Source organism: Canis aureus, chromosome 3 (assembly GCF_053574225.1).
Source record: "Canis aureus isolate CA01 chromosome 3, VMU_Caureus_v.1.0, whole genome shotgun sequence".
In the NCBI taxonomy this organism is placed as follows: Eukaryota; Metazoa; Chordata; class Mammalia; order Carnivora; family Canidae; genus Canis; species Canis aureus.
Genome location: NC_135613.1, coordinates 38986758 through 39007583, shown reverse-complemented (window position 1 = coordinate 39007583; position 20826 = coordinate 38986758). Strand labels below are relative to the sequence as shown.

At 33.2% G+C, this 20826-nt stretch overlaps 1 protein-coding gene and 1 non-coding gene across 2 annotated transcripts in view; both read right to left on the bottom strand.

Moving 5' to 3' along the window:
- HOOK1 (hook microtubule tethering protein 1) overlaps window positions 1-20826 on the bottom strand; it is a 65627-nt gene that overhangs the window by 28590 nt on the left and 16211 nt on the right. The window contains exons 4-9 of the mRNA XM_077891972.1: window positions 18874-18924; window positions 17561-17693; window positions 9139-9206; window positions 7943-8005; window positions 5779-5862; window positions 1658-1824 (exon numbers count right to left, since the gene is read on the bottom strand). Coding sequence (XP_077748098.1) covers window positions 1658-1824; window positions 5779-5862; window positions 7943-8005; window positions 9139-9206; window positions 17561-17693; window positions 18874-18924 — 566 coding nt within the window. The remainder of the gene's footprint in view (window positions 1-1657; window positions 1825-5778; window positions 5863-7942; window positions 8006-9138; window positions 9207-17560; window positions 17694-18873; window positions 18925-20826) is intronic.
- On the bottom strand, window positions 7121-7246 carry LOC144311636 (U6atac minor spliceosomal RNA). The gene has a single exon (XR_013377231.1). It is a non-coding gene; the product is annotated as a U6atac minor spliceosomal RNA (small nuclear RNA).

Here is a 20826-nt window from a genome sequence, read left to right as displayed (position 1 = left end):
TGCATGTTAAAACATGTCAAATTGTACTATTTATTCATCTTACAATATGTAAATGTTACCTTGTAAAAGAACTGTAAACATACTGAAATCTTATTAATAGTTTGCTTTATTACAAAGGTAAGGTTAGCAATTCTTAAATTACCTTGTGTGTTTTGGGACAGAGTATATGAGTAAATATACTGAGGAAAATGGGAGACAGGTTTCTCATTATTGGAGAAAGAGTTTAAAATATGGAAATGGAGATCAGAATGAACCCTGAAAACACAGAGGACTAAAATGAAAGATGTCCATATGAACTTATAGTGAGCGAATAAAAACCAATGCAGACATGTGTATATACAAGTGTGTGAACACAGCAAGTGTGTCCATGTGCAAGTATATTTCCTAGCTCTTTACAACACCAAAGGTGTCTAGAAGCAAGGACAGAAAAACTCATCTGGAGCACAAGATCTTTGTTTCTAAACAATATTGTCAAATATAAGGAATGAGGGATTTTTGGAAAAATGGCTGCTGCAGAGTCAGGAAAGGACAAGAGGAGTATTTTGTTGTTCCAGAAAGTAAGAAAGTGCTCGAAGGATAGCAACACATTGAAAGGACACCGGAGGCAGCTGACAGGCTTCCTAGAGGCCGAATCTGGGATAATTTCACCTTTAAATAAATGATAGCAGCTATGGATTTAAAGATCATTGAGTAAGAATCCATTACTAACTGCAATGCATGATCCTGGATTGGATTCTGAATCAGGAAAAAAATAGCCATAAGGGACAATGAGACAACTAATGTAATATGATCTGTGGATTAGATAACAATATTGTACCAATGACAAACCCCTGAATTTTAATCACTATACTGTGGTTTATAAGACAGTAGGTTTTTTAAGGAAAATACATGCCAAAGTATGCAGGGATAATGGTACAAGACTCCCAACTTACTTTCAAGTGGTTTAGAAAAAAAAATGTGAATCCATAAGAATATGTATACTAAAGTGAATGGTAAAAACTGCAAAAACAATTGTGGAATCTGAGTAAAAGGTATAAAGGAATTATTTGCACTATTGTTGCAACTGTTTTTTGCATTTAAATTTGATAACAAAAAAAAGGAACAAAAAAATACATATAGTACAATTAGAGTGCCTTATGGTTCCAGGCTCAGCAGCAAGCACACGAGAGACAATGTTTATTAGAGGTAAGATGTACAACACCTTTTTTTTTTAAGAAGAAATATAAAAGTTAAAATGGAAAGCACCTCTTTAGCTTAAGATGTCCATTTTTTCCACTTATTATCAGGTTCCCTCTTATACATAAGAAATGCTCCACTCTCCCCGGGCCCCAGTGATCACTCCTTTAAACTCCCAGAGGACTTGCCCATTGCCCGCATTTGGCCCTTATCATAAGTTATTTTAAACTGTTTTTTGTTGTCGTCATTGTTGTTGTTTTTTTATATACATATCCCACTTACCTAACTAGATTTTAAGCTCTGTAGAGGCAAGAACCACTTATACCATTTGGGTATCTTCAGAGCTTAATCAGTATCCTAAGCATGCTATAAAGCTCTAAGATGCTACAACATGTGATAAAATGCTTAATAATTAGTTGTTGAAAGGATTTTCTAGCTCTTAAACAGAATTCTATGGAATAATTTTTATTAAAAATGCTACCTGAAGTTTTCTTCCTGTAATTGTTCTAGTTGTAACTGCGCATGAAAATACTTTTTTGCAACCATTGTATTTGGATCATCAAAAGATCCATCCAACTGGTCAAGTTTTTCATTCATCATCTCATTCTCAGAAACTAATGAATTCTTTTCATCTTGAAGTGCAGTCACCTAAAAAACAAATATACAAACGTAAGTATCAATAGCAAAAAAGTCCCGAGGTCACATTATAATTGTGACTAAGCCATTATATTAGCTTGGTTAATCAGACTAGATAGTTCCTATGGATCCTTCCAAATCTGAAATTTTGGGTCTAGGCTGTTTAAGTCAAAGAAAAGAAATCAAAATAATTTGATTAATATAGAGAAAACAGAGTAATACATTTAAGTATCTTCAAAATGTTATGCTTGCCCTAGTTTGGGGAAGAAAATGTTTCTAAAATTTGATGTATCAATAAACTTCAAAAAATTAATTTGTTCCCCTTTTAGTTATAAATTTACTATCAGGATGCTGTTACCTAGTAAGCTAAAATACACACACATATATGCACAAAGTTATTTTAGGCTCATAGCAGAAAATTATCAGTTACATATATGCCTTCAGGCACAAGCCCATTATTTTGCTAATGAATCGGTAACAAAAAGTTGAACTGAATCCATTTGCACACTGAGGCTGTTTGCTTATATATATTTTTAAAGATTTTATTTATTTATTTGACAGAGAGAGAGAGAGCGTGAGCATGCCAGAGAGCACAAGCAGGGGGAACAGCAGAAGGAGAGGGATATGCAGGCTTCCCACTGAGCAGGGAGCCTGATGTGGGGCTCAATCCCAGGGTCCTGGGATCATAACCTGAGCTGCGGGCACACGCTTAACTGACTTAGCCACCCAGGCATCCCGTTTACATTTTACAATTGATAAAAACATGTAATTTTAGAAGCACATCAATACCAGTGCCTAACACATTATTTTATTTACATATTTATGCAACAAATATAATTTGCTCCCTCAATTCTTTTTCTTTTCCATTTAAAAATATCTTTAAAAATTTACAGCTAGGCTGTAACCTTATACAAGACCAATTTTTATTAGGATTCATTTGAAAAAACCCGAATCTTCGGCCTCTCATGACTTTCAGCATATTACTACATGGGTTTGAGAGATTATTTTTTTCAGTAATTGTAATTAATTCAACCCAATTATGTGAATGATTGGTGAGCTAGTGAGCTAGTAATAGGAAATTAAAGATTACAAACACTGTCCCTCAAATGAGCAACACAAAGGCTGAGAACTGTCCCCAGACTGACTACAGGAGAAAGAAGTTTCTCTTCCTAAATATAATGCATGCATCCATCCTTGCCATGCAAGCAGTTTAGTGACTATTATCTGTTATGAACAATCCTAAATTATTGAGATACACAAAAAGAATGAGAGTTTGAACCCTCAGTATCCTTGGGGTAGAAATGTAAATAATTACACAACAGAAAACATTCAAGGTGCTTTCATGGAAGCATACCATAAGGTGGGGGTGGGACACAAAAGAAAGAATATCTCATCTTGGCTGGAGGGGAGAGGCTCTCACAAAAAGATCAACGGAAGAGAAACAATACCCTCAGTCTTCCAAAACTGGACAGGAACCCTCCAAAGAGGGTAGAGGGGCAAGGGCAAATTTAATTTTCAACACCCAGTGTGTAATCAACCTGGTTCCTATCCATGTTTTACAGTGTGGCCTCAGAGCCACCTTTAATCATAGACTGAAGGAAGGGGTAATAAACATGCAAATTCCTTGTACCACACCCTCCTATCCAGGCCTTAGAATGTCCAGGAGTGGTTCTAGGCATCATAATGTACCTGCATTTATCTCTCTCTGGTTTGTTCTCTATTTCTTTGTTTCTCTCTCCTCTGTTGCTGTCTCTCTGTCTCTGTTTCTGTTTCTCTGAGTTATTTAAGAGATAGAAAAATTCAAAAAGCTAAAAAAAAGGCTCATTTTCTCACATCACCAGATTTAACTTAACACTTGTATATCATTTGCATATTTAAAAAAATGAAACATGAAATTCTATAGCTGGAGTCCCCTTTATCTCATTAGAGCTTGAAAATCACTGTTTCAGATATACACTTATCTTGTACAATGGTGGGCAGGAGTATGTTTTCTCTAACATACCATAAGCAAGACTGGCCACTGCTACTGCAGTAAGTGAAGAATTGCTGCCTACTGCTGCCAGGTGTTATGAATAATGGCTGGGAAAAGCAGAATTAAAAAATAAAAAACACTGGCAAACACTTCAGAACTTGCCCGAAGGCCCCATAATAATCCTGACTGGAACAGAACTAGAAGACTACATCAGAGTTTCTAGAACTTCACATCAAAGTATCATGTGGAGATTTTTCTTTCTTTTTCTCAAGTACACATTATTGGACCTGCCTTCTGATTTCCTGGATCAGAATTTTGCTTGTCCCAATGTTTATAACCATAATGTGCACAGAACCAACATAGTTCTGTATTTGAAAGGATTCAAGCTTCACCAGATCTTTCACCACAAAATTCCCACTTTTGCATTCTTTGATTAAAACATGTTTGCTAGCTAAACTGTGTCAACACATAGTTTCTTTAAGAATGGCTTCATGAGGGGTGCCTGGGTAGCTCAGTGGTTAAGCACCTGCCTTTGGCTCAGGTCGTGATCCTACGGACCCAGGATGGAGTCTCACATCAGGCTCCTTGCAGGGAACCTGCTTCTCCCTCTGCCTATGTCTCTGCCTCTCTCTGCCTCTCTCACGAATAAACAAATAAAAATTTAAAACAAAACAAAAAAAAAATGGCTCATGAGGTCTGCATCTGAGCGCTTTGTTTGGGTATAAGGCTGCTTCCCTGCCTAGGTACTCTGCAGAAACCTCTCTTCCATATTCTGGCATTCAAGTTGTAGGGGAACCTGATTTTGTCTTTGTGGGTGATTTGCCTTTTCTACCTGAATGACTAGTACTTGTTTTTCCTTTATTCTTGAAGTTCAGTAGCTTACCTAGGATAAAGCCTGCTGTTAAGTATTATTCATGGATTTGTTTCTATATAGCTACAATTTCCTTTTAAACCTCATTTTATTGCCCTACCACCTAGTCTATTTTACTGATGAAATTGTTATACAACATGAAGCAAAGGTTATTTTCTAAGCTTAGCTCAAGTCTTTGAGCATGCTCTTTAATCTGCAATGTTTGCACATTTGTCATGCTTTTATTCTTTTCATCTAATTCATGCTTCATCAGCAGTCAAGATACCCTATATTTTCCAGTGTAGTTGAAGACTTTTTGGGACACCCTCTCCACTGTAGCAAGACCTAGTACATCTTCCCTTCTAAGTCATGGTTGGGACTGTTTTCTCTCTTCAGCCTTGTGAATTGTCAAGGAAGGATGGGGTAAGGTTGTGTGTGATGGGTTCTGCTCTAAGTGCTTAATGTATATCAACTCATTTAATCCTTATAATCACTCTGGGGAGATACATACTATTATCACATCATTTCTAGAACAAAAGAGAAAATTGAACTATAAAGAATTTAAATAATTTGCCTGAGAGGACACAACCAATAACACGGCTAGGTTCTGAATATGGTTAGGCGGATTTAAAATCTACCCCACTAACCATTAACTATTGTCTCTCATACCAAGTTTATTTTACTAATGTGTAAATGCATATGAACTCAAGAATTATATATATACATGTGTTCAGATACATGTACATGTTAGCAAAACAAACTTGGTATTCTCATTTATGAAGGGTGGGGCAGGTCGATCACTTCTAAATACTTCAATAAATGACCTCACTTAAATATTCACACTCTATGCAGTAGCTATTTTAGTTTCTTCTTTTTACAAAAGAAACTAAGGGCTCATCTAAATACTTGAAATTCTACAATCAAAAGGATTTTCTCAAAGAAGTAGGTGTTAGCAATTTTCAATTCTAAGAGAAAAATAACTATGAAATTCATGCTTGAATATTCAAGCCTATAACAAATACTTTAAATTTGCCTTCTAAGAAATGAAACCCAACCTCTAAAACACTTTGCCAATGAATTATTTACAATAAAACCTTTCTAAACTTCAAGACTAAATTTTTCTCAGATTGATTTCTTTTCCCACCTGCATATCCAGTTCTTGGCATCTTTGCCTCAGTTCTTCTTTTTCTGCTAGTGCTTCCTGAAGTTCTTCCAAGGCCCTTTTAAGCTGAAACACAAAATGTCCTGATTCTTAGTAAGGTGTGTTTTGACACAAATTGAAAAATATATGTACGTACATACATATAAATATATATATATATACACACACTGATATTAAAAATGGTCAGGGTGCCTGAGAGGCTCAGTCAGTTAAGCATCTGCCATTGGCTCAGGTCATGATACTGGAGTCCCAGGATGGAGCTGGTATCAGACTCTGCAGGGAGTCTGCTTCTCCCTCTGCCTCTCCATCTCCCCATCCACCCCTACTCATGTTCACTCTCTCACTTGTTCCCTCTCTCAAAAAATTAAGTAAAATATTTTTTAAAAATAGCTATTAAAATTTATTAATAAGTTTACTCTCTTTGGGTCTTCATTTGAAACTTTCTAGGGTTACCATGCAAATTATATAATAGAAGATGCACTTAGCACAGTCTCTCTGGCACATAGTAGACAATGACTGACTACTCAGAGTGAGGGGGAAGATTTTAAGGTAGTGGCTTTATGCAAATGGATAGCTGTGTGAGACAGTGGTCATTTGGGTAATGGGAGAAGGTGTTGATTAGTACAGAACAATGATGAAGGGCCTAACTGTGGATGGAAATCATGCATTTATAATGACCCCAATTCAAATGAATGGCTGTACTTTTCTCTAACAGTGCTCAACTGCATGGATATAGCAGTAAAAAAGGCTTTCATTGTAGTTTTGATTTCCATTTCCCTGATGATCAGTGATGTTGAACATTTTCTCATGTGTCTGTTGGCCATCTGCATGTCTTCTTTGGAAAAATGTCTATTCATGTCTTTTGCCCATTTTTTAAATTGAATTATTTGTTTTTTGGGTGTTGGATTTTATAAGTTAACCATGGAGAAGAAATTGATGGTTACCAGAAGGGACATGGGTGGGAAGATGGGTTAAATAGGTGATGGGGACTAAGGTGTACACTTGTCGTGATGAACACCAGGTGATGTATGGAAGTGTTGAATTACCATATTGTACGCCTGAAGGTAATATTACACATTATGTTAACTGGAATTTAAATGAAAACTTTAAAAAATGTATCTGTTAAAAAATGTCTCAATTTGTTATTTTTCTGTAATATTCACAGTCTAATGTTTAAGGCTAAAGTCACACAGAAATGAAGTTTTATGTAAATCTTTATGAAAATTTTTTATTCAATTTGCATTTTCTAAAAATTGAACTATCAGTAACAGAGTTTTATATATACACACACATACACACACACACACAATGTAATGATTCAACAACAACACAATGGTTAGATGCCATGAAGTAGATGGCAATGCCTCTTAACTGTATTGTGTGTTGTCAGGCCCAAGGGCCTCCTCCATCCTTGTCAAAGGGAGTGCTAACCTCCCCTTTCATACAACTTTCCTTATGAAATATTTAAACAACAGAGTATTAGAGGATGTTGTTTAACTTCATTTCAAAAAATTTAGAAAAACATAGTATGTTTAAATTCAAATAAAATTTCATAGAAAAAAAGTTTTAATTTGAAATATTTCATGAAATGACTGGTGACACTCATGAAAAACAGTTGTTCAAAAATATAACAGAAAAAGTACTAGATGCATTTGGCTCTCCCTATACCCCTTCCCCTAGAATCTAGTTCAGATTATATGTCAGAGAAGAGTTCCTTTTGCCCCCTGTGTAACAGTCATGTAATAGAACCAGGGAAAGGAGTCTTGAGCACAGGGTCTTGGAGCTGTTTCTTCAACATGACAAAAATTATATTATCTTATTAGATAAATTAGGTATTAGCAGAATTTGTATATTGTCTACCCTTAGAATGAGTCACATATGTATTATAAGTTTCAGAAGGAAAGTTCAATGTCACTCAACTCTTTGAACATGAGCATAAAAAATTCTGGAGACTGACAGTACTTGCATTCATGAGGGAATGCATGACAATACTCAATTGAAATGTTACAGAATAAACGACCTAAATTTTATGGAGAAAAATATTCTTGTATATGTTCCCCTATGTAAGCTTTATGATACTAATTATAATTAGCCAAGGAACTGTATGAATGTTTTCAACATTTTCCCCACATATTGAGATACTCACCTGTTGTTCTAATTCTCCAACAGTATCATTTGTAGGAGAGTTCAATATTTCTTTACTCATCAACTAAGAAATTAAAATAGTAAAGTTAAGTACAATAAAGAGATGCTACAAAGTAAAAAACAAGTTTACTTGAAAGGACAGTAAAATGCTTGATATTCAGTTTTCCTTTGCCATACTTTGATGATCCTTAGAATATTATTCAAATAAAAACTTTACTAGAGGCTTAAGCTAAATAACACAATGTTTAACCATTAGATCTGTGAGGATACCAGAAGCAAAGTGGACTGGAAGATATATTTAAAATACTTGTATGCTGAAAATTCACAATCCAAATTATAAAAGATGAACTACTATATAAAACTGGTAACAAAATAATAAATATTAAAGATTCTTCCATAAAATAAATTAACACTCTTAAAATACAACCTTTAAATGTGTGACATGGCAAAAGCCTAATCTGAGAAGTTATTTTAAAAGGAGGAGTTACAATTACATGAAAGAAAGGATCCTTATAAAAATAACTTTTTTGCATCTGAAAGGCAGATTTATGTATTTTGAGGCTTTAAATTCAAGCCAGCAATGCAAACTCAGAGCAAAGTGCTAACTTCCTGTGAAAGGTCTCCCTCCACATCATGCTCCTGCCAAACTAAGTTTGCCCTCACTAATCCCCTACTCTACCTACCCTCAGGTCTCCTCTGCATTCCACATACCTTAGCCTTTAAGTCTGATGTTAAGAATCAACGTGTACCACATGAATTCTGGTTGAATTTACACAACTAGACTGGCTTGAACCCAGCCTACCTGGCTCCCAAACTTATCACCATATTTGCTTACAGTACTAACATTCTGAAAATGAATATAAGATATATTTACATACATGCTTTAAAATTTCAAGACAGACTGTCCTAATTGGTAGAAAAAAAAAGATAAAAATTCTTATTTGGTCAGAGGTGGTTTATCCTGCTTAGGTTAAGCAATTTAAGGGATCCTGACAATATTAATTTATCTTTTAAAATATAGAAGTACTAAAATTAGGATTGAAATCTTTTTAAGATATTTTGGGGAAAGAAAAGAAGGAAAGATACACTAGCTTAAGATAAGTCAATCTGCTGCAAAGAGCAAGCAGATTTCTGTTTGTACAAACAGAAATATATATTCATATATATGTATATATATATATATGAAAAAAAACTTACCTCTTGAATAGCAGTCATAACCACATGTTGAACAGATTCTTCTAGTGTCATTATATTTTGAATATGTTCTGTGTTTTAAAAAAAAAGATCTGATAAAAATCTACTCTTAACACCTGGTACCTTAGCCATTCAATTAACAGCACAAAAGTTCATTTACCACACATACTTCTTTATGTAAGTATTTTTTCATAAGATATATGTCTACTAATATTAGATAAGCAGAATTGAAATATTCATAATTTTAAATGTTTTATTTTTTCTAAAGAAGAAAACCTCTAATTTTCTTAGGAGAAAGAAATTATAATCTTAAAACAATTATGACAATTTCTTCCCTGTTGTTAAATATTCAGTATTCTAGGATGAATCCATAAATATTAAATGAATTCCTAAAATCTCCAACCTAAAAAGTCACATTTTATCACCTACTTAGCTCATTTCAGGAGGGCTTTTTTTTAGAATTTTTTTAAAATTTTTATTTATTTATGATAGTTACACAGAGAGAGAGAGAGAGGCAGAGACATAGGCAGAGGGAGAAGCAGGCTCCATGCACCGGGAGCCCGACGTGGGATTCGATCCCAGGTCTCCAGGATCGCGCCCTGGGCCAAAGGCAGGCGCCAAACCGCTGCGCCACCCAGGGTTCCCTCAGGAGGGCTTTTTAAAGAAGGGACTTCCTGTAAACACACACTCAACATTCATCACATCTCATCTCAAGGAGATATTTATGCCTTACCACAAACACAGAGGCAGTAAGTTGATTCTGTCCCAATAAGAAATGAGGAACCATAAGAAAAAGTGTTCCATATATTTGCATAATCCACCTCAACTATATGTTCTTCAGCTAAAACAATTTCCAAAAATTTCTAAATTTCAAAAAAAAAACCCATCACATTATTTTCAAATACTTTTATTGTTTTAATGATTCTTCTAGAAAACTTCTGAAAGTTCTCTCAATCTTTCTTTCATTCGTAAAGCCAAGACTAGACAAAGATTCTGACAGGTTCTGGTATGCAACTGACCACTAAGTGGGGAGTGGGTGGGAAAGCAGAAGAATTTTTTTTTTTAAAGAGTCCATTTATTTATTCATGAGAGACACAGGGAAAGAGAGAAGCAGAGACACAGGCAGAGGGAGAAGCAGGCTCCACGCAGGGAGCCCAATGTGGGATTTCATCCCGGGTCTCCAGGATCACGCCCTGGGCTGAAGGTGGTGCTAAACCGCTGAGTCACCCAGGCTGCCCAGCAGAAGAATTAAGTAGAGAATGTACAAGCAATGCAATGTTTTACTTTAACTGGATTTTCTGGATAATGGAATGTTTTAAGACTGCTAAAGCCTTCAAAAAATTATCTTTTCTTCCATCAAGATAAACAGAATACTTATTTAACCAAAGAAGTTCATTCTTTCAAGACTGAGGTTACTGCAATACCTTGGAATCATTCTGGAATCAACTCTCATTACAAAGTATAAAGATGTGTAAACTGTTTTACATTTTGTATGTGTTTTGTTTTTAAGTTTTAATTAATTTACTGCAAGATTTTCTTTACTTGCTCACTTCTAAAAATTGCCCACATACCTCCAAGAAGAAATCCAATTAAGTAACACTGATGTTTTTAATAGTGACAATGAAACTATTTTGTATTTATTAGTTTTATTTAAATATGTGGAAACTGAATTTCCTTTTAAAATTCTGAGGACAAAATTGCTAAATAATGCTTGGAATTAAATCATGAAAATAATGTTAAAGTTCATGGAAGGAAACAAAATCAACTTAGGGAGAAATTACAGTTTAAAATATCTAATTATAATCTATAATAGGAAGAACTGATTAATTCACAAGAAAATAGATGAAATGAGATAAAAAGAATAGATACTAAATAGTACAAATAGAGTCAAAGCCAAAAGTTGGTTCTTTGAAAAAAGATGATTAAAATTGACAAACATGGAGGAGGGAAGATGTGAGGGTTGCTGGGGGCAGGGGAGGCATTAAGGAGAGCACTTCATGTAATGAGCACTGGGTGTTATATGCAACTGATGAATCACTAAATTCTACCTCTAAACTAATAAAAAAAAAAAAAAAGAAGCATGTATTGCCTCTTCTCCCCAAAAAAGCATAATGATAGAGAATTTTAAAAGCAGCAAAAAATAAAAATAAAATAAAAAATAAAAACATTATATAAAAGGGCAACTCCACAAGTCTATCAGCTGATTTTTTAGCAGAAATTTTGTAGGTTAGAAGAGAATGGCATAAAAAAAAAAAAAAAAAGAAGAGAATGGCATGATATATTCAAAGTGCCAAAAGGAAAGAACTAAGAATACTCTACCCAACAAGGTTATCACTGAGAATTGAAAGAGAGATAAACAGTTTCCCAAACAAAAGTTAAGCGAGTTCATTATCATTAAACTAACCTTACAAGAAATGCTAAAGGGAATTCTTTAAGTGGGAAACAAAAGGACATAACCAGAAGTAAAGTTATGAAGGGAAAAAATTTCACAGATAAAAGCAAACATAAGGGCAGTAGGTTAATCACTTATAAAGCTATTATGGAAGTTAAAACACAAAAGTAGTAAAATCACTTATATGTACAAAAATTAATCAAAGGATACAAAAAAACAAAAAGATGTAAAATATGACATCATATACATAAAATGTGGAGAAGGGAGTGGAGAAGGCAGTCTAAATTTAGTGCTCTCAGAACTTAAGCAACCATCAAATTAATATAAATTCCTATGCAGAATGTTATAGATCAACTCAATGGCAACCAAAAATCAAAAACCTATACCAGATATACAAAAAAAAATAAAGAAGAAAGAATCCAACCATAATCCTATGGAAAAGCATCAAGCCACAAGGGAAGAGAGCAAGAGAAGAAAAAAGGAACAGAACTACAAACACAACCAGAAAACAATAAAATGACAATAAGTATATTACTTATCAATAATTACTTTAAATGTAAATGGACCAGATACTCCAATCAGAAGACCTATGATGATGTAATGGATAAAAATAACAAGACCAATCTATATGCTACACCTGTATGAATCTACAAGAAACTCACTTCAAACCTACAGACACAAATAGACTGAAAGTAAAGGGATAGAAAAAAAAAATACTCCATGAAAATAGAAGAAGGAAAAAAAGCCAGGATAGCAATACTTCTATCAGAGAAAATAGACTTTAAAACAAAGACTGTGGCAAGAGACAGAAAAGGGTACCACATAATATTAAAGAGGTCACTCCAACAAAAGGATGTAACAACTGTCAGTATCTCTGCACTCAGCATAGGAGCTACCTAAATACATAAAGAAAATAATAAGAGCCATAAAGGGAGGAATTGACAGTAATAGCAGAAGACAAAAAATTTACATCATTGGATAGAACACTGAGACAGAAAATCTACAAGGAAATAGTGGCTTCGAATGATACATTCAATCAGATGAACCTAACAGGTATATGCAGAACATACCATTCAAAACAGCAGAATACACAATCTTTTCAATTGCCCATGGAACATTCTATAGGATAGATCATGTTAGGCCACAAAACAAGCCTCAATAAATTTAAGAAAATGGAAGTCATATCAAGCATCTTTTCCAACTAAGACAGTATGAAACTAGAAATCAAATACAAAAAAAGAACTGGAAAAGAACAGACATATAAGTAGGCTAACCAACATGCAACTAAACAACCAACAGGTTAACAAAGAAATCAGAGGAAATAAAAAAATACATGAAGACAAATGGAAATGAAAACACAACAGTCCAAAACCTCTGGGATGCAGCAAAGGCAGTTCTAAGAGGGAAGTTTATAGTGAACCAAGCCTATCCTCAAGAAACCAGAAAAATCTCAAAAGGAGTTTTAGGAAAGTAAGAACAAACAAAGGCCAAAGTTAGTGGAAGAACAGAAATAATAAAGATTCAAGTGAAAATAAATGAAACTAAAAAACCATAGAAAAGATCAATGAAACCAAGAGCTGATTATTTAAAAAGATAAAATTGATAAACCTTTAACCAGTTTCAGAAAAAGAAAAAAGAAAAAAGAAAAAAGAGGCAATTCAAAATGAGAAATAAAGAAGGAGAAATAGTAACTGACATCACAAAAATACAAAGAATTGCAGGAAACTATTTTGAAAAATTATATGCCAACAAACTGGACAATCTACAAGAAATGGATAAATTCCTGGAAACATATAATTTTCCAAAATGGAATCAGGAAGAAATAGAAAATTTAAGCAGACCTATTACAAGTAATGAAATTGAATCAGTAATAAAAAATAACTCCCAATAAACAAATATCCAGGAACAGCTGGATTCACAGGTAAATTCTACCAAACATTTAGAGAATAGTTAATGCCTATTCTTATCAAACTGTTCCAAAAAATAGAAGAAGGAAACTTCCAAATTCATTCTATGAGGCCAGCATAACCTTGATATCAAAACCAGATAGAGACACTACAAAAAAAGAAAATTAAGAATCAATATCTCTGATTATCCCAGATTCAAAAATCTTCAACAAAATATTACCAAACTGCATTCAATAACACATTAAAAGGATCATTCACCATGATCAAGTGAGATTAATTCCAAGGATGCAAAGGTGGTTCAATATTCACAAATCAATCAATGTGATATATCAATAAGAAGAATAAAAACCATGTGATCATCTCAATAGATGCAGAAAAGCATTTGACAAAGTACAATATTCATTCATGGTTAAAAACCCTTAACAAAATAAGTTAGGGGGAACATATTTCAACATAATATAGGACATATCTAAAAATTCCGCAAGTTACATCATACTTAATGGTATAAAACTGAAGGCTTTTCCTCAAGATCAATATCAAGATAAGGATTTCCATCCTCACAACTTTTTTTGACATAGTACTGGAAATCCTCACTGTAACAAGCAGACAAGAAAGGAAATAAAAGGTACCCAAAGTCGTAAGGAAGAAGTTAAACTGGTACTATTTGCAGATGACATACTACTTTATATAGAAAACAACTATACCAAAAAACTATTAGAACTAATATGTGAATTCAGTAAAGTTGCAGGATACAAAATTAATATACAGAAATCTGTTGTGTCTCTATCTACCAATAATGAAGTAGCAGAAACAGATACTAAGAAAACAATCCTATTAAAATGGCACCAAAATAAAATATCTAGGAATAAATTTAACCAAGGAAGTGAAAGACTTATACTCTGAAATCTTTAAGAAATTGATGAAAGAAACTGAAGATGACACAAATAGATATACCAGGCTCACAGACTGAAGGAATACTGTTAAAATGTCCATAATATCCAAAGTCATCTACAGATTCACTGCAATCCCTATCAAAATACTAACAGCATTTTTCACAGAAGTAGAACAAGTTATCCTAAAACTCTATAGAACCACAACAAACCTTGAGTATCCAAAGCAATCTCGAGAAAGAACAAGGCTGGAGGTATCAGAATCCCAGATTTCAAGATAGTACTTACAAAGATCTAGTAATCAGAACAGTCTGGTACTGGCTTAACAACAGACACATAGATCAATGCCACAGGATACAAAGCCTAGAATAAACCCACACTTATATGGTCAAATTAATCTATGACAAAGGAGACAAGAATATACAATGGAGCAAAGACAGTCTCTTCAATAAATAATGCTGGGAAAACTGGATAGCTACAGGCAAAACAATGAAGCTGGACCCCTCCCTTACACATTATACAAAAATAAACTCAAAATGGATTGAAGACCTAAAGGTGAGACCTAAAATCACAACTAACAAAAACCAGAGGCAGTAATCTCTTGGACATCAGCCTTAGCAACATATTTATGGATATGTCTCTTCAGCAAGGGAAACATAAGACAAAATAAACTACAGAGACAATACAAAAATAGCAAAGGAAACCATCAACAAAACAAAAAGGAACTTACTGAACAGGAGAAGATATTTGCAAGTGATATATCCAATAAAGGGTTAATATACAAAATATATAAAGAACTTCTACAACTCAACACCAAAAACACAAAAAATCTCATTAAAGAATGAGCAGAGGCCCTAGACATTTTTCCAGAGAATAAATAAAAATGGCCATCAGATACATGAAAAGATTATCAACATTACTAATCACCATGGAAATATAAATCAAAACCACAAGAGGTATCACCTCACACCAGTAAGAATGGCTAAAATAAAAAACACAAGAAGCAACAAGTGTTGGCGAGGATATGGAGAAAAAGGAACACTCGTGTGCTGTTGATTGGGATATAAATTGGTGCAGCCACTGTAGTAGACAATATGGAAGGAGGTTCCTAAAAAACACAGATAGAGAAATACCATATAATTCAGTAATTCTACCTCTGAGTATTTACCCAAAGAAAACCAAAACACTAATTTAAAAAGATATATGCACTCCTGTGTTTATTGTAGCATTATTTAAATAGCCAAAATATGAAAGCAAACCAAATGTCTGTCAACAGATGAAGATGTAGTGCATACAAATGTATATATACATATATATGTGCATACACACATACACACAATGGAATATATACCTGTATGTATATATACACACCATAGAAATATTACATGTATGTAAACATATGATGGAATATTACTTAGCCATAAAAAAGAATGAGATCTGCCATTTTCAATAACATGGATGGACCTAAAAGGTATAATGACAAGTGAGGTAAATCAGATAAAGACAAACACAATATGTTCACTTACTTGTGAAATCTAAAACAAAACAAAACAGAACAGAACAAAACAGACTCTTAAATATAGAGAACAAGCTGGTGGTCATCAGAGAAGGGGTGAGTGGAAGGATGGGTTAAACAGATAAAAGGGATTAAGAGGTACAAACTCCCAGTTATAAAGTCATAGTGATGAAAAGTAGAGCATAGGAAATATAGTAAATAATATTGCAATGACATTGTATGGTGATAGATGGGGACTACACCTATCTTGGTGAGCACTGAGTAATGTATAGAATCGTCAAATCAATATGTTGTATACCTGAAACTAATATAAAATTGAATGTCAATTATACTTAAAAAAAAAAAACCCTACCAAATGTGCTAAAATTAAGCAAAAAGATATTATAAACAACCAATAATTGAAATAAAGTATTAGTCAAATAAAAAGAAATAACAGAAAAGTTTTATTAATCAAATAAAAAATAAGAATAACAGAGAATTTCTAGATTTATAAATTAATTGCTATTTGTCAATTTGTAATTAAACATGTACGGAAGTTTTCCATGAGCAAATTTTGTGAAAAATCCCAATATATAGATCTTTGACATTATCTCTAAGTGAAAAATAAAAACCTATGGAGAAACACTCACTTGCCCTGGAAAAATATAGCTAATTGATGATAAAGACAGACTAATACCAAAGTTTTCTGATACCCAATTCTTTTTCTTTTTTTATTAATAAGCAATTAATTTCATGTATTTTATTTTTCTTCTTCCTGAATTTTTTCTTACTGAATTTAACCTGTCTCATATTCTTACTTCATTATTTAGATAATACTGAATTTGTCTTCTAAGGTCCTGGCTTAAAGTATTGTACAAACTTAAGCACCCAACATATTCTTATAAAGGTGATGTACGGTAAGTTTGGACAAATCATACAAAAAACATCAGCACTAGAAATCCCACCACCCAGACTGATGCAGGCCCTGAGGGAAGTAAGTCTTGGTCTGTTCAGTTCATCAATTTAGTCACTACATGCAAACAAAAATGGTCTTTTTGTACTCATTAGTCTATGGATCACTGTGTTTGTATATATCACTGTAAAATACCAATTCCAGACTGCTTAACTGGAGGATACACTAGACAGTCATTCTTCTAAAAAGAGCAGAATATTATCTGAAGAAGCTTGGATTATAATTTAATATCTGCATATTTATTTATAAAAACCTAAATCAACCTAAGTGTGCATCTTACACGTGAAACAAAATAAATCAGGTACAATTTTTACTGAATTTCCACTAAGTCTAAGCACTGAATATAGTAAGTTAATTAAACTAAAATATATTTAATTTAGCCACTGTACAAATGAACAGGAAATCTAACAAATCTAATGGATTAATCTTTCCTGGCCTTATCTTTTTTTTTTTTTTTTAGCTCATTAAAAGTTTTCTTGGCATTAAAAAAAGCTCCAAAATAGTTTGAGGCATTAATAGGTTGAAAAATTTAGCCACTGTACAGGTGCTAAATTAAATAGGTACAAATCCAGGTACAAATAGGCTGGTTAAGATTTGTAGCTTTTTAATGGCAGAACTGGGTTAGACTTAAGGTCTCCTGGGTTACCTTTCCAGGTGCGTTGTGCCAAGACATAATAGTAAATTTTTATGGTATTTTCTATACAATGTAGGTGTTTTTAGAGAGTAAATATCCCCAAATTGACTTTGAATTGACTGAAATTCACTTACCTTGCTTCTTTTCACAATTGACTGCACAACCTAAAATAAGCTGGAGCAACCTCCCAAGCTCCACAGAATCTGAACTCTCAGTTATTTGGTTTAAATCAGGGATAAGTTCTTCAGAAATTTGTTGCCCCAAAAACTGCAGAATTGAGACAATAAATTAGATCACTCTTTTATGTAGGCTACAAAAAATTTATTACATTTAATTATGACAAGGAAATTATAAACAGGATCTTGAAATGACTTGGGTAAATTAACAAATTGATAAATCCATAACTGTTGACTAAAACCAGTTAGCAAAGCTCAAGCAGCATCCCAAAATTTTGACTAACCAACCAACAACTAAAATGGTTTTACATCAAATACCCTTTAATCCCACTGTCAGTGGGATTAAGAAACCTTTAGATGTATCTATTATGACAAAACTTATGCCTTTCCAAAAATAAACAGATTTATGTTACGCTGAAGGATATGCATAAAATTTTGATGCATGACTGATTGGTAGAAAACCACAATATAAACCATCATACTTACAAATGAACAGGAAATGTAACAAATCTAATGGATTAATCTTTTTGGGCTTATCATTTTTTTTTTCAGCTCATTAAGTCTTCAGCATTAAAAAAAAAAAAAACTCCAAAATAGTTTGAGGCATTAATAGGTTGAAAAATTTCAGTCTTAAAATTATTTGGATAACAACCAGAAGTATAAATATGTGACAACTTTAAAAAATAGAAACCAAATCTTTCAATGGCAAGACCACACTAAAAATTTTCAAATATAACCAAAAAGCTTTCTTGCAACAAATAATCCTACTAGAGAACTTGCTATGGTACTAAGAAAAAACCTACTTGAATAGTATACTATCTAAACTGATTTTAAAACTACTTTCATTTTGCATTTTTCCCAATTTACTTGCACAAAAGCATAATTTCACAGCATGCATACTTCTGAGGCTGTTTGCATTGAGAAGAAATGTCAAAATAAAGCTTGACACAGGAAATACTTTAATTTAATTATAGTCTATAGCATTGCATAAAATCAAATCATATAGAGAGATGACAGTATTTCTCTTGGAGAAAATAACATGTTTCAAGAGTATCAATATAGAAGCAACATTATTTTACAAATCAATATATTGTTTAAGCCTGTTCATGTTCACAAAATTAGCGTGTTCTGAAAATGCCAAAAAACAATATATTCCAATTATGAATTACATTCTAGTAAGATGTATAAACAAAAATCCAGGTTATTTTCTGATGTCAATGTAATAATCATATAGCATTTTGTATTTAAACAGAGTCATATGTTTTTCATACCTCATTGTAATAACTCATAATTCCTTGAAGTACCTTCTTTAAATTACTAGCCTAATGGGGAAAAAAGAATAAGAATTCAATAAATTATTTCATGTTACTAATGAAAAAATTTATGCTAAGGTGAAAGACAACACAAACTCTGGTTTCATAACAATGACAACAAAATACATATATTAGAGTTTTATAAATACAAGTATATGATATTGTTTAAACATGAAAGCTTTAATCAGAATCTGATTAAAAGTGTCTCAATGCTTCTGCGGGCTAACCAGGGTGGTTCTATTTAAAATGAGCTACAATGAAGAGAAGTACCAACTTTAAAGATTTAGCTATGAGCGTGTCCATCTCCAATCACAAGTAACAGGGCTTCTACTTATTCTCTTGCCACAAACAACAGACAGCAGGACAAAATGCAAGAACAATTTTTCCAAGCCTTAGATGCTGGACAGTATGGAACTCTAATTTCTGAGAGAAGGAAGACAAAAATGATGAGCCTGACTAAGATTTCCCTCTGGAGGCAATTTTCATTCCATGGTATATAGTGTGGTAGAAACTGAACAAAGCCTGATGTTCTCACTGAGTTGAGGAGATGGACATCAGAAGTTCAGGAAGGTCATGGTAGTTAGAATTTGCAGGGCAGACAAATGAAAAGAGGTGAGCACTATGGAGAGAAAATGCTCCAGAAATTTGCACAGTGGTTTGTAACTTTTAGCTGCATATTAATTGGCACGTGAATGGGTGAAGCTCATTGAGATTAAACAAAAATAATTTCACTTTTTTTTTCCATTTTTTTCCCAGTCAAGAATAATTTCCAAGGAAAAAAACAATCCAAGGAACTTTAAGACGAACAATTCCCAAGGTTACATGGGGCCAGAAATTTTGAAATTCCCATCAGCCAGAATGAAGAGACTCTGCTGCATTGACAAGCACTAACTAAAGACCCTAAAAAGGTCACATCATAGTAGTGGGTCTAATCTAGCCCTAGAGGAAAGATAATTCTACATCTGTATCCTAACACCCAAAACTTTGGAAGGATCAAACCAATTCACAAGTATCTTAACTGCCTGCAAGAACAAAGTTCAACACTCTTTAAAGGGAAAGAAAAAGGCCAGCACTCAACAATGAAATTCATACTATCCAACATCCAATAAAAAACTACTGTTTATGTGCAGAAACAGGAAAATGCAGATGATAATAAGGAGAAAACTCAGTCAATAGAAATGGGCCAAGAAATGAGATGAAAGAATTAGAAGACAATATAATGTTAAAACTGCTAACGTCAAAATGTTCAAGGATTTAAATGACAACAGGAATATAAGGACAGAAATGGAAGATTTTCTTCTTTTTTCTTAAAGAACAAAATAAAAAGATAGTCTCTAGATAAAAAAAGGAAGACTCAACTGTTAGGTGTCTACATGAAAGACCTAATATAAAGATAGATTAAAAGAATTTTTAAAAAGATATACCAAAACAAAAAAAAAAAACAATCATAAAACTGGAGTGGTTACATTAATATCAGACAAATTAGACTTCAGAAGAAGGATTGCCAGGGATAACAAAAGGCCGTTCATAATGATAAATAGATTCATTCATCAAGAAGACATTTAAAAATTGGTGTATATAAACGATAGGGATTCAAATTATATGATTTAAAAGTTAATAAAACTGAAAGGAGAAATCAACAAATCCATAATCATTGTTAGAGATATAAAGACTCCTCATCCATAACTGATAGAATAATCAAACAGAAAATCAACAAAGATACAAAAGATGCAATAGTATTATCAGTACATTTGACATAATCCAAATGCAGAATATGTTTTCAAGTACACATGGAACATTCACCAAGACAGACTATATGTTAGATCATAAAATAAGTCTCAATAAATATGAAAGAATTTCTCCATACAGAGTATGTTCTCAAGCAAAAATGGAATTAAATTAGATATCAAT